The sequence below is a fragment of the Schistocerca nitens genome, chromosome 1 (genome assembly GCF_023898315.1).
Source record: "Schistocerca nitens isolate TAMUIC-IGC-003100 chromosome 1, iqSchNite1.1, whole genome shotgun sequence".
In the NCBI taxonomy this organism is placed as follows: Eukaryota; Metazoa; Arthropoda; class Insecta; order Orthoptera; family Acrididae; genus Schistocerca; species Schistocerca nitens.
In genome coordinates, this window is record NC_064614.1 from 7,066,681 (window position 1) to 7,088,974 (window position 22,294).

General features: G+C 47.0%; 1 protein-coding gene across 3 annotated transcripts in view; it reads left to right on the forward strand.

Moving 5' to 3' along the window:
• LOC126240414 (EF-hand calcium-binding domain-containing protein 4A-like) overlaps window positions 1-22,294 on the forward strand; it is a 794,844-nt gene that overhangs the window by 716,096 nt on the left and 56,454 nt on the right. For all 3 annotated transcript variants that reach the window (XM_049947923.1, XM_049947924.1, XM_049947925.1), the window contains one exon: window positions 8,951-9,185. In XM_049947923.1, the coding sequence (XP_049803880.1) occupies window positions 8,951-9,185 (235 nt within the window). The remainder of the gene's footprint in view (window positions 1-8,950; window positions 9,186-22,294) is intronic.

A 22,294-nucleotide genomic window follows, 5' to 3' on the forward strand; every position in this document is an offset into this window, starting at 1 on the left:
ATGGGAACTACTCGTAATTTGACGTGGTATCCCACGAGGTTCCATCTTAGGGGCACTAATATTTCTTGTTTGTATTACTGTACGTACTACTCTGATATGAAGAGGTTGGCTCAGGAGAAGTTCCCGCTGGGACAGTGTGAAGCCTGATGATGGCAAAAATAAATATTAATGACCCTCCAGCACCAAGACTACCAAAATGAGAAGTTTGTTTTGCTTGTAGGTGATAGAAACATTGTATTACATGGCAAATCTAATGTTACTTTAGAAAGATACGTTAATGAGATTATCGTGTCCGTGAACAATTTATTTGGGACCAGTTCAGATAACTTGGACAAAATTCTCTACTTGCAGTTGAGACCCTGCAAGTGCTTGCCATGTAACATATACGTAAAATGTGAGGACATGCAATACACAAAGTTGACCACTTCTTGAAATTAAAACATCGTCTGTTCAGTTAGGAAGAGCAGCAACAGAACGGTTACCATGAATGAACGATTTTTTGTTTGGAATGCGAATGTATTCAGACATACGTGACCTAAAAAGCTGTAATGATTTTCTTACTTTCATTCGATATTGTCGCACAGTATCGAATTTTGGGATAAATACACGTCAGACTACACCAAACGCTTCTGGATTCGAACGGGTGCATTACGAATTATTTGTGGTGTGAGCTCAAGAAAGTCGTGCAGAAGTTTGTTCAAGCAACTTCATGTGCTACCTGTTACTTCTCAGTATATTTATTTCTTAATAAAACACATATTTCTTTCAAGCGAACAGCTCAGTTCACGGAATTCGAAAGAGAACCAATCTTTATAAAGTCACCTACTTTGATCCAGAAAGGTGTCTATTATTCAGGGACAACCATTTTCGATAGCTTAAAGATAGCCTAGAGAATTAACTTGTGACCAACCCCTTCTACATCAGTGATTAATTTCTTAGCATAACCCATTGATGTATTTACCCTTGCCTATATCCTGTTACAAGATCGCTGTGCAATATCAGACTTTGGTGAAGCTTTAGTGCAGTAATGCAATGCCTTGCAAGCTCTCTTTTTTGCGATCTGTTGATACATCAACCTTGGTAATATATAAGTGTGGATATACACTCCTGGAAATGGAAAAAAGAACACATTGACACCGGTGTGTCAGACCCACCATACTTGCTCCGACAACTGCGAGAGGGCTGTACAAGCAATGATCACACGCACGGCACAGCGGACACACCAGGAACCGCGGTGTTGGCCGTCGAATGGCGCTAGCTGCGCAGCATTTGTGCACCGCCGCCGTCAGTGTCAGCCAGTTTGCCGTGGCATACGGAGCTCCATCGCAGTCTTTAACACTGGTAGCATGCCGCGACAGCGTGGACGTGAACCGTATGTGCAGTTGACGGACTTTGAGCGAGGGCGTATAGTGGGCATGCGGGAGGCCGGGTGGACGTACCGCCGAATTGCTCAACACGTGGGGGCGTGAGGTCTCCACAGTACATCGATGTTGTCGCCAGTGGTCGGTGGAAGGTGCACGTGCCCGTCGACCTGGGACCGGACCGCAGCGACGCACGGATGCACGCCAAGACCGTAGTATCCTACGCAGTGCCGTAGGGGACCGCACCGCCACTTCCCAGCAAATTAGGGACACTGTTGCTCCTGGGGTATCGGCGAGGACCATTCGCAACCGTCTCCATGAAGCTGGGCTACGGTCCCGCACACCGTTAGGCCGTCTTCCACTCACGCCCCAACATCGTGCAGCCCGCCTCCAGTGGTGTCGCGACAGGCGTGGATGGAGGGACGAATGGAGACGTGTCGTCTTCAGCGATGAGAGTCGCTTCTGCCTCGGTGCCAATGATGGTCGTATGCGTGTTTGGCGCCGTGCAGGTGAGCGCCACAATCAGGACTGCATACGACCGAGGCACACAGGGCCAACACCCGGCATCATGGTGTGGGGAGCGATCTCCTACACTGGCCGTACACCACTGGTGATCGTCGAGGGGACACTGAATAGTGCACGGTACATCCAAACCGTCATCGAACCCATCGTTCTACCATTCCTAGACCGGCAAGGGAACTTGCTGTTCCAACAGGACAATGCAGGTCCGCATGTATCCCGTGCCACCCAACGTGCTCTAGAAGGTGTAAGTCAACGACCCTGGCCAGCAAGATCTCCGGATCTGTCGCCCATTGAGCATGTTTGGGACTGGATGAAGCGTCGTCTCACGCGGTCTGCACGTCCAGCACGAACGCTGGTCCGACTGAGGCGCCAGGTGGAAATGGCATGGCAAGCCGTTCCACAGGACTACATCCAGCATCTCTACGATCGTCTCCATGGGAGAATAGCAGCCTGCATTGCTGCGAAAGGTGGATATACACTGTACTAGTGCCGACATTGTGCATGCTCTGTTGCCTGTGTCTATGTGCCTGTGGTTCTGTCAGTGTGATCATGTGATGTATCTGACCCCAGGAATGTGTCAATAAAGTTTCCCCTTCCTGGGACAATGAATTCACGGTGTTCTTATTTCAATTTCCAGGAGTGTATATGCGTACTGCAGCAACTCGAGGTGCCGCGGACTCGTCATACTGAGCCATGCTGCCTCGATTGCCGTCCATGATTGTGAAAATGTTGCCGATGCAGGGTTCCGTGCACGAAATAACCTCTCGATTGTGTCCCATAAATATGCGGTGGGATTCACGCCGGGGACATCACGGTGGCGAAATCATTCGTTCGAATTGTCGAGAATGTTCTACAGTCGCGAACAATTGCGGCGCGCTGCCATGATGCATTGTCATCAATAAAAATTCCACCGTTGCCTGGGAACATGAAGCCAATGAATGCCTGCATGTGATCTCCATGTAGCCGAACATAACCATTTCCAATCAATGATGGGTTCTGTTGGACCAGAGCATAGAGTCCATTCCTTGTAAACACAGAGCCCACCGTTATGGAGTCACCACCAACTTGCCCAGTGCCTTGTTGACACGTTGCAGCTACGCCGTCGTGGAGCCTGCGCCACACTCGAACCCTACCACCAGCTCTTACTAACTGAGATCGAGACTAACCTGACCAGAGCACGATTTTACAGTCGTCCAGGGTCCAACTGATACGGTCACGAGCGCAGGAAAGGCGCTCATGCAGTGTCCTACTGTTTGCTAGAGATGGGGGATCCGCTCCTGAACTGATTCATAGAGTTGAATCTTTCAAAGCAGTGAACAATCAGTGACTCAGAAAAAAAGAACGGTAGCCCCAAACGTTTCCCACAGCAGAGAGAGAGAGAGAGAGAGAGAGAGAGAGAGACGGAGCAGATCAGCGGGGCCTCTGCTGGTCAGAGCACACTACACGACACACAACACAGCCAGCGCCGGCCTCTGCCCTGCTTCTACCTTTGCTGCCTGCATCGTGCAGTGCCCCATTGGATTTTGTGTTTCACATATGCCGTGCCGTCTCTGTGCTTCCTCTGCCGCGTGCAGTGTCTGGAGCAGCTTAACTTAGCATCGCACTCCGTCGGCGCGTTTCAGTCACACGTCCTGCCCTCTGGGCGGTTGATGCGAGCAACAGGGCAGCCACCTAGCGGAGAACATAAGAACTACTTGCAACAACCTGCTCGCAAGAGAACGGACGATTTGTCTCGGAGCGGGTGACTGGTGGCCGTTCACCGCTCCCCCCACCCTTGGAACTCGGGCGCTCAACGCTCACCCCACCGTTCTCGACTCTAGCCAGAGCGTTGAGCAAAGCAACTCAGGTATCACTCTGGTCTCTGCGATCTTCGCTCACGCAGTAATACAGCTCGTGGTTCGACCTGCTTGACTCAGCGCCTCTGCATCGGAGTTCGTCTCTACTGGATATTGTTCTTCGTAGTAATACCACTATGTATATTACATTATTATGTTATGTATACATCATTTGTTTTTATTTTATTTTTATTTGTTTAAACTGATCATATTAGGTTCCTGACGACTCCTCTTACTGTAGGATTTTTATTATGGACACTCGAATTTACGCTTTAATTACGAGCAAACCGATAAACGTATAGCAAAATGTGATACACCAATATTTTCCTTGTTTTATTCTGCGTAAGGCTATATGCAGCACTTTAGTCTTACAGTCAAATTTATATATATTTTTTTCTTATTCTGGTATGGATTTTGCGATTTTAGGCGTCTTCGGAAGGAAACGTTCACTTTAAAAATATATGGCTTGCGATGTATTTGTACGAGGTTAATGAAATTTTAGTACATTATAGCCAAATATATTGTTAATGTAAATCTCAAGTTACAACATTTTCCGATCACCCAAAAAACCACGATAGTGCAAAATAAATCAATAATCAAAAACTTTGTCATATCGTGGAAATTTCAATAAACAATACAAAATTCTTACTCATTATCTGTGTTACTTCAAAGTAGGATCAAATAAGATCAAAATACAGGTATAGTACTGGAATAAACCAAGTTTAAAGGCAATGTGCCTTCCATTTATTTTCTATTGTGAATGAGTTGTGAGTCATGAAAAAGAGCTAGTTCATTTCAGGGAGTGGACAGTTCTGATCCGATCTCTGAAAAGAACAGTTTTGCCCATCTCTACTGTTAGCAAAGTCACTTGCGTCGGTCGTCTGCTGCCATGGCCCATTAACGCCCACTTTTACTGCCCTGTCCTAACGGAAACGTTCGCTGTATGCACCACATTGATTTCTGCCGTTATTTCACGCAGTATTGTTTTTTTCAACTCTACGCAGACGCTGTTGTTCGTGGTCGTTACGTGGGGGTCGGCGGCCACTGCGTTTTCCATACCGCGCTCTTTCCGCTGTGGATCACGGAATACTGAATTCCGTGACGATTTTCGAAATGTAATGTCCCATGCGTCTAGTTCTACCATTCCGCGTGCTAAGTCGCGTAGTTACCGTTGTCTGCCCATAATCATATCGGATGCCTTTTTAGTGAATCACCTGTGTGCAAATGACGGCTTCACCAATGCACTGTCCTTTTACACCTTAAATATGTTGTTTTATTCCAGTCTCTGATCACAATATCAATTCTTTAGACGATGACCGGTTTCAGTCAGTAATGACCATCCTGAGATCTTTTTTACACCATGTCCTAAACTGATAAGGCCATAATGGCATCGTCAAAACATATAAATACACTTCTGCAAATGGAAAAAAGAACACATTGACACCGGTGTGTCAGACCCACCATACTTGCTCCAGACACTGCGAGAGGGCTGTACAAGCAATGATCACACGCACGGCACAGCGGACACACCAGGACCCGTGGTGTTGGCTGTCGAATGGCGCTAGCTGCGCAGCATTTGTGCACCGCCGCCGTCAGTGTCAGCCAGTTTGCCGTGGCATACGGAGCTCCATCGCAGTCTTTAACACTGGTAGCATGCCGCGACAGCGTGGACGTGAACCGTATGTGCAGTTGACGGACTTTGAGCGAGGGCGTATAGTGGGCATGCGGGAGGCCGGGTGGACGTACCGCCGAATTGCTCAACACGTGGGGCGTGAGGTCTCCACAGTACATCGATGTTGTCGCCAGTGGTCGGCGGAAGGTGCACGTGCCCGTCGACCTGGGACCGGACCGCAGCGACGCACGGATGCACGCCAAGACCGTAGGATCCTACGCAGTGCCGTAGGGGACCGCACCGCCACTTCCCAGCAAATTAGGGACACTGTTGCTCCTGGGGTATCGGCGAGGACCATTCGCAACCGTCTCCATGAAGCTGGGCTACGGTCCCGCACACCGTTAGGCCGTCTTCCGCTCACGCCCCAACATCGTGCAGCCCGCCTCCAGTGGTGTCGCGACAGGCGTGAATGGAGGGACGAATGGAGACGTGTCGTCTTCAGCGATGAGAGTCGCTTCTGCCTTGGTGCCAATGATGGTCGTATGCGTGTTTGGCGCCGTGCAGGTGAGCGCCACAATCAGGACTGCATACGACCGAGGCAGACAGGGCCAACACCCGGCATCATGGTGTGGGGAGCGATCTCCTACACTGGCCGTACACCACTGGTGATCGTCGAGGGGACACTGAATAGTGCACGGTACATCCAAACCGTCATCGAACCCATCGTTCTACCATTCCTAGACCGGCAAGGGAACTTGCTGTTCCAACAGGACAATGCACGTCCGCATGTATCCCGTGCCACCCAACGTGCTCTAGAAGGTGTAAGTCAACTACCCTGGCCAGCAAGATCTCCGGATCTGTCCCCCATTGAGCATGTTTGGGACTGGATGAAGCGTCGTCTCACGCGGTCTGCACGTCCAGCACGAACGCTGGTCCAACTGAGGCGCCAGGTGGAAATGGCATGGCAAGCCGTTCCACAGGACTACATCCAGCATCTCTACGGTCGTCTCCATGGGAGAATAGCAGCCTGCATTGCTGCGAAAGGTGGATATACACTGTACTAGTGCCGACATTGTGCATGCTCTGTTGCCTGTGTCTATGTGCCTGTGGTTCTGTCAGTGTGATCATGTGATGTATCTGACCCCAGGAATGTGTCAATAAAGTTTCCCCTTCCTGGGACAATGAATTCACGGTGTTCTGATTTCAATTTTCAGGAGTGTATAATCAGCACAGAATCGTCACATGGATCTAAAATAAGGTGTAGAATAGGCCACATCGTCCACATAGTGATTATTGCAACTGGCTACTCACATTTACACCTTGTGTACGCGATACTAACGTCAGTTGTATATATGCACATCGCTATCCCGTGTCGTCGCCTCATTGTATTTCGTTGTCTATTTTGGAGTTTTGCCGTCAGCCTCTGACGTCGACATACTGGAAGAAGAGGTACTTTAGGGAAGGCTGTCTCAGAAGCAGCGCTGTTTACGGACGGTACTGCCGACCCCTTGCGTTATTTCATTGCTGCCAGGCTGCTCGTGCAATGCTCGTTTCCGAGCGGCGCTTGCGTGGCGCCGTATCCGGGCTTTCGACCTGTCTGTCCTCTGTGACGCAGCGCGGGACCCTGAACCCACGTCCCCTGTGACCGATGTCTGCTGGCGCTGTTGACACAAACACCCCGACTCGGCACAGTGCCATGGGAGGCATAATGGAAGAAAGAATGCAGCTTCATTGTCACATCTCCCCTCCTCGTACCACTGTGCTCTAAATTTACGGAAAGATCACGTACCCTGCACAGTGACCTGTACTCTTGAGAGCCGCAATATGCTGCGTCGTGGGGTGAAGGGGAGTGGCTTTTAACGTACCAGTATCACCCCTGCACCCCCTATTCTATTCGCAGTTGGTACGTAGAGTCGGTACGTGCCCGTCTGTATGAACCCGTCCCTGACTGTAGGAGCGTGGTCGTGACGCAAGATGAATGTTACATATTAGAGGAAGTTCTATTAGTTCTGGACTCGTTTTGGGACGCATCCGGTCTTCGACGATGCACATATAATCGTTTTGCAACTCCTCGCTCTGCAGTTGGTCGACCGTTTTTGTGACGTTCAAGGCAACTAAACAAACAAGTGACGAATCGAGCAGTTCTTCTTTGTTTTTTTTTTTTTTGTTTTTTTCCCTGTTCTTCCGTCCGTCCAGCCTGGTGATGTTCCCAAGGCAACAAACAATACTTAGGAATCAGTACAACGATTACTTCCCGTCCGAACGCTGAAAGCCTGCCACTACTTTAGATTTAACCTGTCTGTTCATAAGACACTATGATCCCCAGTTTTCAAGCCCTCGAACATTCCTGTTTATATGAAACCTGACCCGTAAATGGACAGACTATGCCATGGTGACGTCAACTTCCTCATAGCGCAACGGAATTAATTAGAGGGTGGTGGTGGTGTTAACATAAGCTAAACCAAGAGAAAACTGAAATAATTATCCTTAAAACAGATCTCTTGTAACTACTACTATCCGCTTATGTGAATAACGCCTTATAGGTGCAATTCGTGCAGTACAAAGTAATATATGTAAACTCTGTATTCTGCAACACCTCATGAACTGAAAAGATCTGAGCCAGTGGGACAGCAAAATATTGAAGTCTCCATCGCTGCGACAACGTACGTTGAAGTTCTACTGCAACACTAACGTATCTGGATAATTGAAAATTTCGCCCAGTTTTCTCAAGACATAACGAGTAAGCTCAAAGAAAGAAGCTTCCACAGCTAGACAGTACTAAACCAGATCTTCTTCTAGATATTTATCCACAATTGTAGTTCTGCCTATTTTGTTTTTGCTACTTCCTCCATAAAACGGTACTTCATGATGGAGAACTTCGTCAAGTCTTTTTTTTCCCAACCCATCTTCTTTAAGTTATATTACAAAGTAAATTCAAGATAAGAAAAAGCGACCCTCCTTCGTAAGCAAAGTAGGTTTTTTATTTTCCTGCTTCCCACTCGACGGATCTTCCGTTCGAGTGACGGTTGTTGTCAATGGTCACATCTCTAGTTCTTGCCGTTTGCTTGTTGCTTGAAACTGCTGTGAGCGTCTTTTAGCCGTTATATGAGATACTCCTATCTTATAGGACAGGCTGTCCGCCCCGATAGCTGAGTGGTCAGCGTGACGGACCGTTGTCCTACAGGCCCGGGGGTTCGATTGCCGGCTGGGTCGGGGATTTTCTCCGCTCAGGAACTGGGTGTTGTGCTTTCTTCATCATCATTTCATCCCCATCCGGCGCGCAGGTCGCCCAATGTGGCATCGACTGTAATAAGACCTGCACCAAGGCGGCCGGACCTTCCCCGCGAGGGGCCTCCCGGCCAATGACGCCAAACGCTCATTCCCATTTCCATAGGACAGGCTGCGCGTATGATTGACAAGAGGCCGCTTTTATCTCGGGCATACTGCACAAACCACTACCTACGGGGTAGAATTAGAGCTAAAACTAAAGCACCAATATGTAGAGGGCGTTCGGTGTATTGCAACGACCTGTACAACCACATAAGAGCCAGTTTTTTAGAAAGCAGTAATTAAGTGGACAAAGTGTAAATGGCTAGCGTGGTGTCTGGTGTCTGCCGTAGGTGACTTCCTGCGCACGCAGCGTCGGCCGCCGAGCCGGGAGGCGCAGCTTCGATCCCTGGACGAGGCGGACTCCGGCGTGGGCATGCCCTGCGGCGCGCGGCCCTCCGGCTACCATGACGCGGACGTCGACGGCGACGCGGACGTGGCGCGGGACGACGACGTGGACGACGACGACGACCAGGACCCCATGGAGGCACTGCTGGCGCAGATCGAGGACACGAGGCTCCTCTCCAGGTGAGCTAGCCAGCTCCCCTTTATACAAGAAGGAACACCCTCACTTTAGCCCCCCTGTGCATAAGCGTTCTATGGACATATCTGTGTCAATGCAAACAGGTTGGAGAAACATTCCTCATCTTAATTTCATCCATAGTAACGATATATTTGGAAATTCTTTAGACGTGTTAATAATGATTTTATTAATCAAGTACTCAACCGGTTAGGTTTTTGCAGGCGTAACACAAAACGTTTTCAGGAATTTACGAGGGGCATTCAAGTTCTAAGGCCTCCGATTTTTTTTTCTCCGGACTGGAAAGAGATAGAAACATGCGCATTGTTTTAAAATGAGGCCGCGTTCATTGTCAATATGTCCCAGAGATGGCAGCACCGCACGGCAGATCGAATTTTACCGCCAGCGGCGAGAATGAGAACTGTTTTAAATACTTAAAATGGCGACGTTTTCCTTACTTGAACAGTGTGCAATCATTCGTTTTCTGAATTTGCGTGGTGTGAAACCAATTGAAATTCATCGACAGTTGAAGGAGACATGTGGTGATGGAGTTACGGATGTGTTGAAAGTGCGTTTGTGGGTGCGACAGTTTAATGAAGGCAGAACATCGTGTGACAACAAACCGAAACAACCTCGGGCTCGCACAAGCCGGTCTGATGACATGATCGAGAAAGTGGAGACAATTGTTTTGGGAGATCGCCGAATGACTGTTGAACAGATCGCCTCCAGAGTTGGCATTTCTGTGGGTTCTGTGCACACAATCCTGCATGACGACCTGAAAATGCGAAAAGTGTCATCCAGGTGGGTGCCACGAATGCTGACGGACGACTACATGGCTGCCCGTGTGGCATGTTGCCAAGCAATGTTGACGTGCAACGACAGCATGAATGGGACTTTCTTTTCGTCGGTTGTGACAATGGATGAGACACGGATGCCATTTTTCAATCCAGAAACAAAGCGCCAGACAGCTCAATGGAAGCACACAGATTCACCGCCACCAAAAAAATTTCAGGTAACCGCCAGTGCTGAAAAAATGATGGTGTCCATGTTCTGGGACAGCGAGGGCGTAATCCTTACCCATTGCGTTCCAAAGGGCACTACGGTAACAGGTGCATCCTACGAAAATGTTTTGAAGAACAAATTCCTTCCTGCACTGCAACAAAAACGTCCGGGAAGGGCTGCGCGTGTGCTGCTTCACCAAGACAACACACCCGCACATCGAGCTAACGTTACGCAACAGTTTCTTCGTGATAACAACTTTGAAGTGATTCCTCATGCTCCCTACTCACCTGCCCTGGCTCCTAGTGACTTTTGGCTTTTTCCAACAATGAAAGACACTCTCCGTGGCCGCACATTCACCAGCCTTGCAGCTATTGCCTCAGCGATTTTCCAGTGGTCAAAACAGACTCCTAAAGAAGCCTTCGCCGCTGCCATGGAATCATGGAGTCAGCGTTGTGAAAAAATGTGTACGTCTGCAGGGCAATTACGTCGAGAAGTAACGCCAGTTTCATCGATTTCGGGTGAGTAGTTAATTAGAAAAAAAATCGGAGGCCTTAGAACTTGAATGCACCTCGTATTCACCGTTTTCGAGTGCTGGGTACGGTGCAGCGTATATGTTGTTCTGTATGTCGTTCCCCATACAACAAAGTATTCAACCTCTTTCATCAGACTTTGTTTACCCTAAACCAAGTTATGATTTCACGTAACCAAACACTTCCTCTCCTGTGCCAAAACCTCTTCATTTCACAGTAAGAGTTACACCAAACGTCTCTGTTACTTTTTGGACACTTTCCAATCTCTTCTTCGCATGCAGTTTTCACCCTCTACAACTCCCTCGTATTCCGTTGAAGTTATTCCTATCACCGTGACCCTTCTTTTTGTTACTGTTTTCCACATGTCCTCAGTGATTCTGTGGAGGACCTCCTCATTCCTTACCAGTCCTCTTACTTCTCAACCTCCTTCTATACCTTCACATCTCAGACGCTTAGGTTCTCTTTTTCTGGTTTTTCCACTGTCCCTCATTCACTCACTTACAAAGACGTGCTCCAAACGTTCGTTCTCAGAAAGGTCTTTCTCAAATTATGGAAGATGTTTGATGCCAGTACACTTCCTTTGGCCATAAATTCTCTCTGTGTCTGTGCTTGTCTGCTTCTTATGTCACTTTGTTTGTTCAGTCGTGTGCTATTTTGCTCCCAAAGTAGAATTCCTTCATCTCCTGCCTGTCGCCTAATTTTGATAACGTTATCGCTAATCTCATTTTACTACTACTCATTGTTTTCGTCTTTCTTTGGTTTACTCTCAATGCATATTATATGCTCAGTAGACTGTTCACTCCATGTAATCCATCTTCAGTTTCACTCAGAATAGCGATGTCATCATCGTATCTTATCATTGATATCCTTTCATCCTGAGTTTTAATTCCTACATTTGATAGTTTCTTTCGTTTCCATTAGTGCTTGTACTGTGTACAGTTCAGCACTAGTGGAAAAAAACTGGGATCCGTCTCTTACACGCTTTTTAATCCAAGCATTTCGATTTGTCGTTTTGTTCTTGTTTTTACCTCTTAGTTCTCTTATATATTGCATATTACCCGTCTGTCCCTATGGCTTACACATATCTTTCTGTGAATTTCACACGTCTTGCGCCATTTTACGTTGTCGAACGCTTTTTTTCTAAGTCGAGAAATGCTACGAACGTGTCTTTCATCTCTATTTCCTTATGAGATAGCTTATAAAAATCTTCGTAGAAAATTCTAGCGTCTTGTTTTTAGAGGGCTACCTATGAACAGAGTTCTTTGCTTTACAATACGGTCCCTGTAGATAGCGCTATGACAAAAGCAGAGTAGTAAGACACCGCACATAGTTATGTAACTAGTCTTCCTTACCACACTCCATATGTGAATGGACGAAAAGATGCATTATCACATTGTCATATGGTGCAATAAAAATTACCCTCTGCCATACGTTTATAATAATCTCTAGCGGATCGCGTGGGTTATGCAGGTGTTCGGTTTGTAATTCAGTTTGCGAGGTTTCATGCGGCCATGTGAGCGAAAAATATCTGTCCGTGACGCTAATTAGTGCATAATTTATAATTAGGAAAATTGAAAGCCAAACAACTAAAACTATTTAAGAAAGCATTACATTGTATGGTACATATATTAAAGAATATGGCGCAATGAAGCCTTTGAAGATTATATATTTTAAAGTGTTTGCCTCGTGGTTTAAATTTTTCAGTGTTGATGAGAATCTATTGAAATTGAAACGGCTAGTGGCCGAGCGGTTCTAGGCGCTTCAGTCCCGAACCGCGCTGCTGCTACGGTCGCAGGTTTGAATCCTGCCTCGGGCATGGATGTGTGTGATATTCTTAGGTTAGTTAGGTTTTAGTAGTTCTACGTCTAGGGGACTGATGACATCAGTTAAGTCCCTTAGTGCTTAGAGTCATTTGAACCATTTTTTGAAACGGCTAAATAACTTTTGTGCTAGTATATATTGTTTATCTTCTAGTGTTCATTGAGTGACTGAGGAAATTCGTTTTGAATGAGGCCACGTTTTGTCCCACAAATTCCACGAGGAATTATATGTACGGGGACGGTACAGGAGTGTGTGCTGATTTGGAACTTGCTGGCAGATTAAAATTCATTCTGGAAACTATTCCCCAGCCAGTGGAAGCCATGTCTCCGCAATATCCCTTATTGCAGGATTGCTAGTCCCACCAAGAATGTTGGAGAACGTTTGTGCAGTTTGCAACGTAGGAGACGACGCACTGGCTGGAGTGAAGTATAGCTGCGAGCACGGATCGTGAGACGCGTTTGGATAGTCGAGTCTGTAGGGTACTTGTCCGCGAAAGTCCCAGATTCGAGATCCGGTACGGTACACAGTTTTAATCTGCCAGGAATTCCATATCAGCGCACGCTCTGCTGCATAGTGGAAGTTCATCCTGTGAACAGTATTTAGTTTCTGTACAAGTCCCCGAATATGATACTTCCAAGGAATTTCTTCATCCGTCTTCACTTCTAATAATTTAAAGTCTTGGACTTCATTGATAATTTGATCACCTTCTGACAGTAAACACTGGGGGACTTCATTGATAATGTGATCACCTTCTGACAGTAAACACTGGGCTACCACAAGATTCCATGTCAAACACTACCTGTGGCGTTTTGTCCCAGTGAAGCCTATATGTGTTTTGAGTTAGCCAGATTTAACACTGTCTGCTATACTGTTCGTTAAGTCGTTTTCAAATCTAAGAAATTATTTCACTGGCCATGTTCAGTGGCAGATAACTGATTTTCATTGAGAAAAGGAACAGTCCAGAGCACAATACCGTGGCGTCCTCTAATTTACAGCGCCCGTTCTTAGGCGTCGGAGGGCAATCTTCCGTTTCCTGTTTTCCTGATACGAAGTGTATTACTGAGTCACTTCCATAGCTGAGCTTTCAGCAAGTCTGCCTCGTGAGATTCGCGACACGAAAACACTCTCAAAATGGTTCAAATGGCTCTGAGCAGTATGGGACTTAACATCTGAGGTCATCAATCTCCTAGAACTTAGAAGTACTTAAACCTAACTAACCTAAGAACATCACACACATCCATGTCCGAGGCAGAATTCGAACCTACGACCGTAGCAGTCGCGCGGTTCCAGACTGAAGCGCCTAGAGGCGCTCGGCCACAGCGGCCGGCAAACTCTCACTACCACGAAGTTTTTCGTTAGTGAGAGAACTGGAACGTGATGCACTCACGCGAGTGGCGCCAGCTGGGAAAATACTGAAATGAGCGGTATCAGTACGAATGTCTGAAAAATTGATAACAGGTGGTAGAGCGCAGTGACGATGCCGTGCACCCCCCCCCCCCCTCTCCCCCTCCGTACTACATCCAGATGACGCCGTTGCCGGAGGTTCGACACGGCAGCCGGTAGACATCGCATAGCCCTCAGGTTCATGTACCAGTGTTTAGCTTTTCCGCTAAATCCGTAATGCTTTAGTTACTGCGAGTGTATAGCATGCAACACACACAATCAAATTCTGTTGTTAATTCAAACAAGATTTCTTGTGCCCTCAATTTGCCATTTGACCCTGCAAGTGCATGAAACAAAATGAAGTGATCGTCTATTTTCGAAAGTCACTTCAGGTGTTACACAGAAGGACATGCAGAGAAAAGTATAACGATTTCAAATCAAATGAAACTATATGGTTCCAGAGACCTTTTCAAGTCCCAAATATCTTTGATGTATATGCGCAGACTGAAGCGATGAATGAAAATTTCTACCAAGGCCGGGTTTCGAACCCGAGACTGTGCTCACCAGACAGGTGCGCTAACCACTACACCACCCTGGCACAGTGGATTTGCACAACTGCACGGACTACCCTAGCATGCGTCCCTCCTCAATTCAAATTCCCAATCACGCCTCACCCCTTCTGATACTCCCCCTTAACACCTAGGTCCCCGGCCGCTGTGGCCGAGCGGTTCTAGGCGCTTCAGTCCGGAAACGCGCGACCGCTACGGTCGCAGGTTCGAATCCTGCCGCCTCGGGCATGGATGTGTGTGATGTCCTTGGTTTAAGTAGTTCTAAGTTCTAGGGGACTTATGACCTCAGATGTTAAGTCCCATAGTGCTCAGAGCCATTTGAACCATTTGAACACCTAGGCAGAAATTCAAATTCGTCGCTTGCCTGCATGTATACATAAGCTTCTTCTTCTTCTTCTTCTTCTTCTAGTGTCTTTGTGTGCATCTAAGTGGGGTTGGCATTGTTACTACGGAATTAGGCATGGTTAATTTAAGGCGGTGACCGGATGCCCTTCACCATTCCACATCTCAGGACGAAATATGTGTACCACAGCTGTCTGAATGTAGTGATACCCATGTACAGAATCCGAATTTTTTTCAAAGTGTTCGCGAATCGTGTAACTGAGGCGATATTTGGGAATGAGCCCGGTATTCACCTACACCGGATGTGGGAAGCCATCTAAAACCTGCATCCAGGCTGGCCGACACACCTTTCCTCGTCGTTAATCCGCCCGGCGTATTCGAACCGGGGCCGGCGCACTTCCCGAATTCCTGAAGCGGCGTGTTTAACGCACTCGGCTATCCAGGCGGGCAAAACACATAATAATAATAATAATAATAATGAGCGCACGTGACATTTCATCCAAGGACCAGCAGTTGCTGTATAGTGGCTGCAGTTAGCGGAAGACATGTGCGGCTTTGGCGGCCAGCTGACCAGCGCATTACCTACCTCGGGGTGCAGATCGACAACCGCCTCAACATGGAGACAACACATCAATAAAGCGGCAAACAAAGGGTGTGCGCTCCTGTCCCAACTATACCCTCATCTGAAGGGTGAAGGACTCACCTTGAATTGCAAAATGCTTCTCTGGCGCAAACTGATGCTTCCGGTCATTTTGTATGCCTCGGAAGTGTGGTCAATGGCGTCAGACACCTCACTTGCAAGGCTACAACGACTACAAAATAAAACCTTCAGAGTAATCACAGGTGCTGACAGATACGTTCGCAACACACAAATCAGAGAATTCTTAGATCACCCCACCATCTATTCCCTCATAAAGGAAAAATCTGCCAAACTTTATGAGAGGACACAAAGATCGCCCCATCTCCTCATTCGAAATTTAGGCTGCGAACATCCAGACCTTCAGCATAAAAGACCTAAACTTACGCGCCACTTTAGGGACATTTAAAACACGCACACAAACCAAACCACCATCTTCATGAACCCCCTAGCGCATTCCTAGAAGTCAGACGGGCACAGCCCTCTGGTACTTCAGTACAAGAGTACCGACAGAAAGCCTGTGCTGACCACCAGGTGCTGCGCCCCCTTGCTGTCTGCTCACCCGAGATAACTCGCAGTGAGACTGCGTGGAGACGTGTGACGTGTGCTGAGTTCCTGGAGCCGTCGGCCGGCCGCAAAACGCGCGCTCTGGTCGCCCACTTGCTGCTCGTTTGGCAGCCATTGTGTTGGACCGGCCAGCCGGAAGCAGCCGAGGTTTCCCCGGCCGCCGTCGTTAACTGCTCCAGGAGGACCGACAGGGACCGCCACTCCAGCGTCAGACTGGTTCCAGGCCGATGGCCATTGTTGCACAGTAGGCGCGTCACCTTGGAGCCTTGCTTCGCTGCGTGCTCCAGTTTCAGTTAGCAGGCAAGGTGTTGGAATGCGTGAAACACCCGACGTGTATCAGGGAGTATTGTCGTTTAAATCCAAGAATGGTGACCCGGATGTTTGAGGGTAGCGTGAAACAGTTTGTACAGCTGCGCACTGACAGCTCTTGAGGGAAATCTGTGCTCTATACTCGCTCCCTATATTGTTGAAAATGGTTCAAATGGCTCTGAGCACTATGGGACTCAACTGCTGAGGTCATAAGTCCCCTAGAACTTAGAACTACTTAAACCTAACTAACCTAAGGACAACACACACATCCATGCCCGAGGCAGGATTCGAACCTGCGACCGTAGCGGTCGCGCGGTTCCAGACTGTAGCGCCAGAACCGCTCGGCCACCAGCGGCCGGCCCTATATTGTTGAGAATGCAGTGATATACATATATACTCGACTGGCCATTAAAATTGCTACACCACGAAGATGACGTGCTACAGACGCGAAATTTAACCGACAGGAAGAAGATGCTGTGATATGCAAATGATAAGCTTTTCAGAGCATTCACACAAGGTTGGCACCGGTGGCGACACCTACAACGTGCTGACATGAGGAATGTTGCCAACCGATTTCTCATACACCAACAGCAGTTGACCGGCGTTGCCTGGTGAAACGTTGTTGTGATGCCTCGTGTAAGGAGGAGAAATGCGTACCATCTCGTTTCCAACTTTGATAAAGGTCAGATTGTAGCCTATCGCGATTGCGGTTTATAGTATCGCGACATTGCTGCTCGCGTTGGTGGAGATCAAATGACTGTTAGAATATGGAATCGGTGGGTTCAGGAGGGTAATACGGAACGCCGTGCTGGATCCCAACGGCCTCGTATCACTAGCAGTCGAGATGGCAGGCTTCTTATCCGCATGGCTGTAACGGATCGTGCAGCCACGTCTCGATCCCTGAGTCAACAGATGTGGACGTTTGCAAGACAACAACCATCTGCACGAACAGTACGACGACGTTTGCAGCAGCATGGACTATCAGCTCGGATACCACGGCTGCGGTTACCCTTGACGCTGCATCACAGACAGGAGCGCCTGCGATGGTGTACTCAACGACGAACCTGGGTGCACGAATGGCAAAACGTCATTTTTTTCGGATGAATCTAGGTTCTGTTTATAGGATCATGATGGTCACATCCGTGTTTGGCGACATCGCGGTGAACTCACATTGGAAGCGTGTATTTGTCATCGCCATAGTGGTGTATCACCCGATGTGATGGTATGGGGTGCCGTTGGTTACACGTCTCGGTCACCTCTTGTTCGCATTGACGGCACTTTGAACAGTGGACGTTACATTTCAGACGTGTTACGACCCGTGCCTCTACCCTTCATTCGATCCCTGCGAAACCCTACATTTCAGCAGGATAATGCACGACCGCATGTTGCCGGTCCTGTACGGGCCTTTCTGGATACAGAAAATGTTCGACTGCTGCCCTGGCCAACACATTCTCCAGATCTCTCACCAACTGAAAACGTCTGGTCAATGGTGGCCGAGCAACTGACTCGTCACAATACGCCAGTCACTACTCTTGATGAACTCTGGTATCGTGTTGAAGCTGCGTGGGCAGCTGTACTTGTACACGCCATGCAAGCTCTGTTTGACGCAATGCCCAGGCGTATCGAGGCCGTTATTACGGCCAGAGGTGGTTGTTCTGGGTATTGATTTCTCAGGATCTATGCACCCAAATTGCGTGAAAATGTAATCACATGTCAGTTCTAGTATAATATATTTGTCCAATGAATACCCGTTTATCATCTGCATTTCGTCTTGGTGTAGCAATTTTAATGGCCAGTAGTGTAATATATACCCTTTTAATGTGTGTGTTGTTGAATGGACTGTGAATGTATTTATATTTTATTTTTAATTTGATTTTGGCTTCACTGCAAACATATGCGAAGGCACGGATCGTTCTTACATTTTACTGACACAAAAATGTAGCATGGGATCTTGTATAATTATTGAAGTTACTTAGACGAATCCGTGCTCAAAAACAGGCAATCATTATAGGCTATATACACACTAAAAAAGTATTTCACCATTTTCAGTACGTAAGGACCTACGTGTGATTTAATTACGTCTTAGTGCAAGCCAAGTCTGTGTCCTTTTGCAAGTAACATAAATCGTCTAAATAAATCGTTAAGTACTTGGAAAATGTCAGTTTGCTATAGATCATGAATGAAATAAGTAATGTCGCCTGTCTCCAGCGTCGCCTGTGGAAAGAACGGGATAATAATTACAATGATTTGAAATTGCTGCTTAAAGGCGACCAATTGCCGCCGTCCAGCGATGTTTAGCTTGCTGCCGGCGCGGCGTCTGAAACTATTTTAAAAATGATGGGACAGGCAAACGGGATATGTGGTGCAGATTACAGTTAAAATTAACAACAGCAATACTTAAGACATATATTGGAGCTCACTGCTCAAATAATAAAGTATGAACACACATTACTATGTAGATTGCGCGCAATGTCGTCCTATCCGAACAAGACAAAGCAAGACAGAGTCTGGCTCTTTTTGTTTCACGCCGATGCCAAAAAGACCAAAGATAATACGGGGTGTTCAAAAACTCTCTCCGCAGTGCTATATTTCTGTTAGCTGCGCGTGCCGTATGCGGCAGTGAATATACCGAATTGAAACTCAGTGAAATACAAGTTATTAATTTATTGAATATTCACTTTTTCTTACAAATTTTCACACTACATGTTGAAATTCCCCCCCCCCCCCCCCCCCCCCGTTGTTGAATACACAGTTCAATTCGTCTAATCGTGTTTCCAAACACAAGCTGTAACATTTCTTCTGTAACAGAAGCAGTGAAAGTGGATATTGCAGTTTCCAATTCATCGGTGAAATTTGGACGGTTTTTATTGACAGTTGCTTTCGCTGCAACCCAGAAGAAAAAGTCAGGTGGTGTTAGGTCAGGCGATCGTGGGGACCAAAGTCCCTGTGAAATTATGTGATCACCAAAAACATCAGCAAAAATGGTTCAAATGGCTCTGAGCACTATGGGACTTAACATCTGAGGTCATCAGTCCCCTAGACTTAAAACTACTTAAACTTAACTAACATACGGACATCACACACACACCCATGCCCGAGGCAGGATTCGAACCTGCGACCGTAGCAGCAACGCGGTTCCGGACTGAAGCGCCTAGAACTGCACGGCCACAACGGCCGGCAAAACATCAGCAAGCAGTGACACTGAAACGCGAGCTGTATGCGTGGTTGCGCCATCTTGTTGAAAATAACCGTTTAGTATTTCACTTAACACAAGTTCTCCTATGGATGGCTACAGAATATCACTGGGAGGGTCCACTTGAAGGGAAGTAACCCAGGCAGCCGAAAAATCATACGGCCCGCGCGGCTAACAATCATACAGCACAGCGGAGAGACTTTTTGAACACCCCGTAATAATACTTATGTTAAAGATTATAGTTTTTCTGTATAACCACATTATTCCTTGACTTCCAGTAGAGATTCTTTTACATATGACAAATATAATTGCTTAATATCGTGCAAAAATAGTTAAGAAATTATAGTTTTCCTAATCTGGGCCATGGGACGCCATAAGCAGTGCCACATAGCGGGCAGGAATGTACACACATCGGTCTGCTACTAAACTGATAGTGGGATCTTGTACTTTCTGTTTGCAGCGTGAGCCGGAAATAATAGGAACGCCGGCGTCTGTGGCCGAGCGGCTCTAGGCGCTTCCGTCCGGAACCGCGCTGCCGCTTCGGTCGCAGGTTCGAATCCTGCCTCAGGCGTAGTTCTATGTCTAGGGACTGATGACCTCAGATGTGAAGTCCCATTGTACACACAGCCATTTGCACCATTTGAATAACAGGAAGATCAACAAGGATACTTCTTCGCGCTGACTTATGACAGACGATCAAATTTATAATGTCATCATGTGACCGGATGTGGAACACGAGGTGTAGTTACGAAGCTTTATCGGCCCTAAAAATCAAGCTACAACCTTCAACTTGAAAATGATGCTAGCCGTTCTCCACATATTCATCCTTTAACGCGACACACTTATACAATGAGCCACTACAAATATTTGGGAAATATTAATACTTGGGAATTACATTAGAGGCATCAGCGGCACCTTTCGGCATGCATATTCAGAAAAGAGCAGCAGCAGGCATAAAAGCCTCGTAGAATATCTTGAACATAACCAGTCTGTGAAAAGCCCAGCGATGACATTACAAAAAGCGGCAGTGGTGCGGGTTATAACGTATGGATTAGAAGCATATGGAAAAAACCCTAAGATCGGCGATAGGAAAAGAACAGAAAAAGACAAGATAGTGTTCATGAAAAGGATACTACAAAACGGGAGAAACCACGCCATCCCGACTCATGAAAGAGGCTTATTTCACTGGAGTCGTCAGTTTACAACAATGGAATCAACAGGACCATATCAGAAACTAATTAACATCATCGATCGGAAAATGATGGAGACAAGCCAAGAGTTCTACAACACATAAGCCATGCTGGATAACAACTGAGCCAAAGAATGTAGGAACCAGAGGCATGTAACAACAATACTGGCAAAATACGAATTTCACATAAAATATGTGCCAACAAAAAATTTCACGAGCATACAGAAGAGTGGAAAGGTATTCTATGTCGGCAAGTATGTAAGAAATACCATATTCCATCGTGTGCGAAGAGAATGAAAACTTAGCCAAAACTGAAACTTGTAAGGCTTGTATGAACTTGTATAGTAATGCTCAGTCTGAACGTATTTTTCTCGTTAATAATAATGCGACACATTTTCCCCAACGACAGATGACGTGACGGACACAGTGGTTCGTGTTTGCTGCTCAGCAGAGATTCCACCCCGTCGCCATTCTGGAAATGCCTGTCACGCACCAGTTTATTCGTCCTAGGAGACCAGAAGAAGTCGCTGGGATCAGGAGACGAAGAGGCAAAATTTGATAGCCCAAAGGCAGCAGCATGTATGAGAGTGCACGGAGCGGAAAGAGCTGGAGTGTTGTTGTGGAACAAAAACACCCATTGGGACCTCTTCCTGCAGCGCTTTGTCTTGGTAGACTTCAGTAACTTCGTCAGGAGATTTCGGCAGTGTGATTCTGAGACGGTTTGCCACTTAGGAGCAAAATTTGTTAGCACCACGCCGTGGCAGTCACAAAACAGAGCATCACCTCGCTCGATAACGGTTGGGTCTTTGCATTTCTCGGCTGCTTGGCTTGCTCCTTTGTCTTCGAGTCACAGAGAAACAGCCAGCACCCGTCCACGGTGATTGGGTGGCTACAGAACTAATCTGGTTGCAGGTCATGACTGGTAATTGGATAGCACAGTCGGTAGAGCACTTGCCCACGATAGACAAACGTCCCAGGTTCGATCCCAGTCCGGCATACAGTTTTAACCTGAAGCGAAGTTTCAAGTGCACCCATATGTAGTTGGTTCTGCAGATCTGCTATATGTGTGTACTATGTTGTACATTATATGTACTCTGCGTACAGCCATGGAAGAACCGACACGTGTTACGTGCCTGCTAAGCTAACACTACTCAGAGACCATCACTCACTACAGATATGGCATATGCCTTCTTCATGTGTAAAGTGCACCAAGTTTTGTCTTACAGGTAACCAACACTTACATAATATTACAGCCGTGTGACTGGTGTCATGCAGTCCATCACAACTTCCTCTCTTACGACAACTTCTTCATCTCAGAGTAGGACTTACACCCAGCGTCCTCGATTATTTGTTGGATATATTCCAATCTGCAGCTTCCATTCTCTACAGCTCCCATAGGTACCATGGCGGTTATGCCCTGATGTCTTAACATATGTCCTATCATCCAGTCCCTTCTTCTTGTGAATGTTTTCCACATATTTCTATACTCCTTGATTCTGCGAAGAACCTCCTCACTTCTTATCAATGCATTTGATGTTCAGCATTATTCTGTAACTCCTTCACAGCTCAAACGCA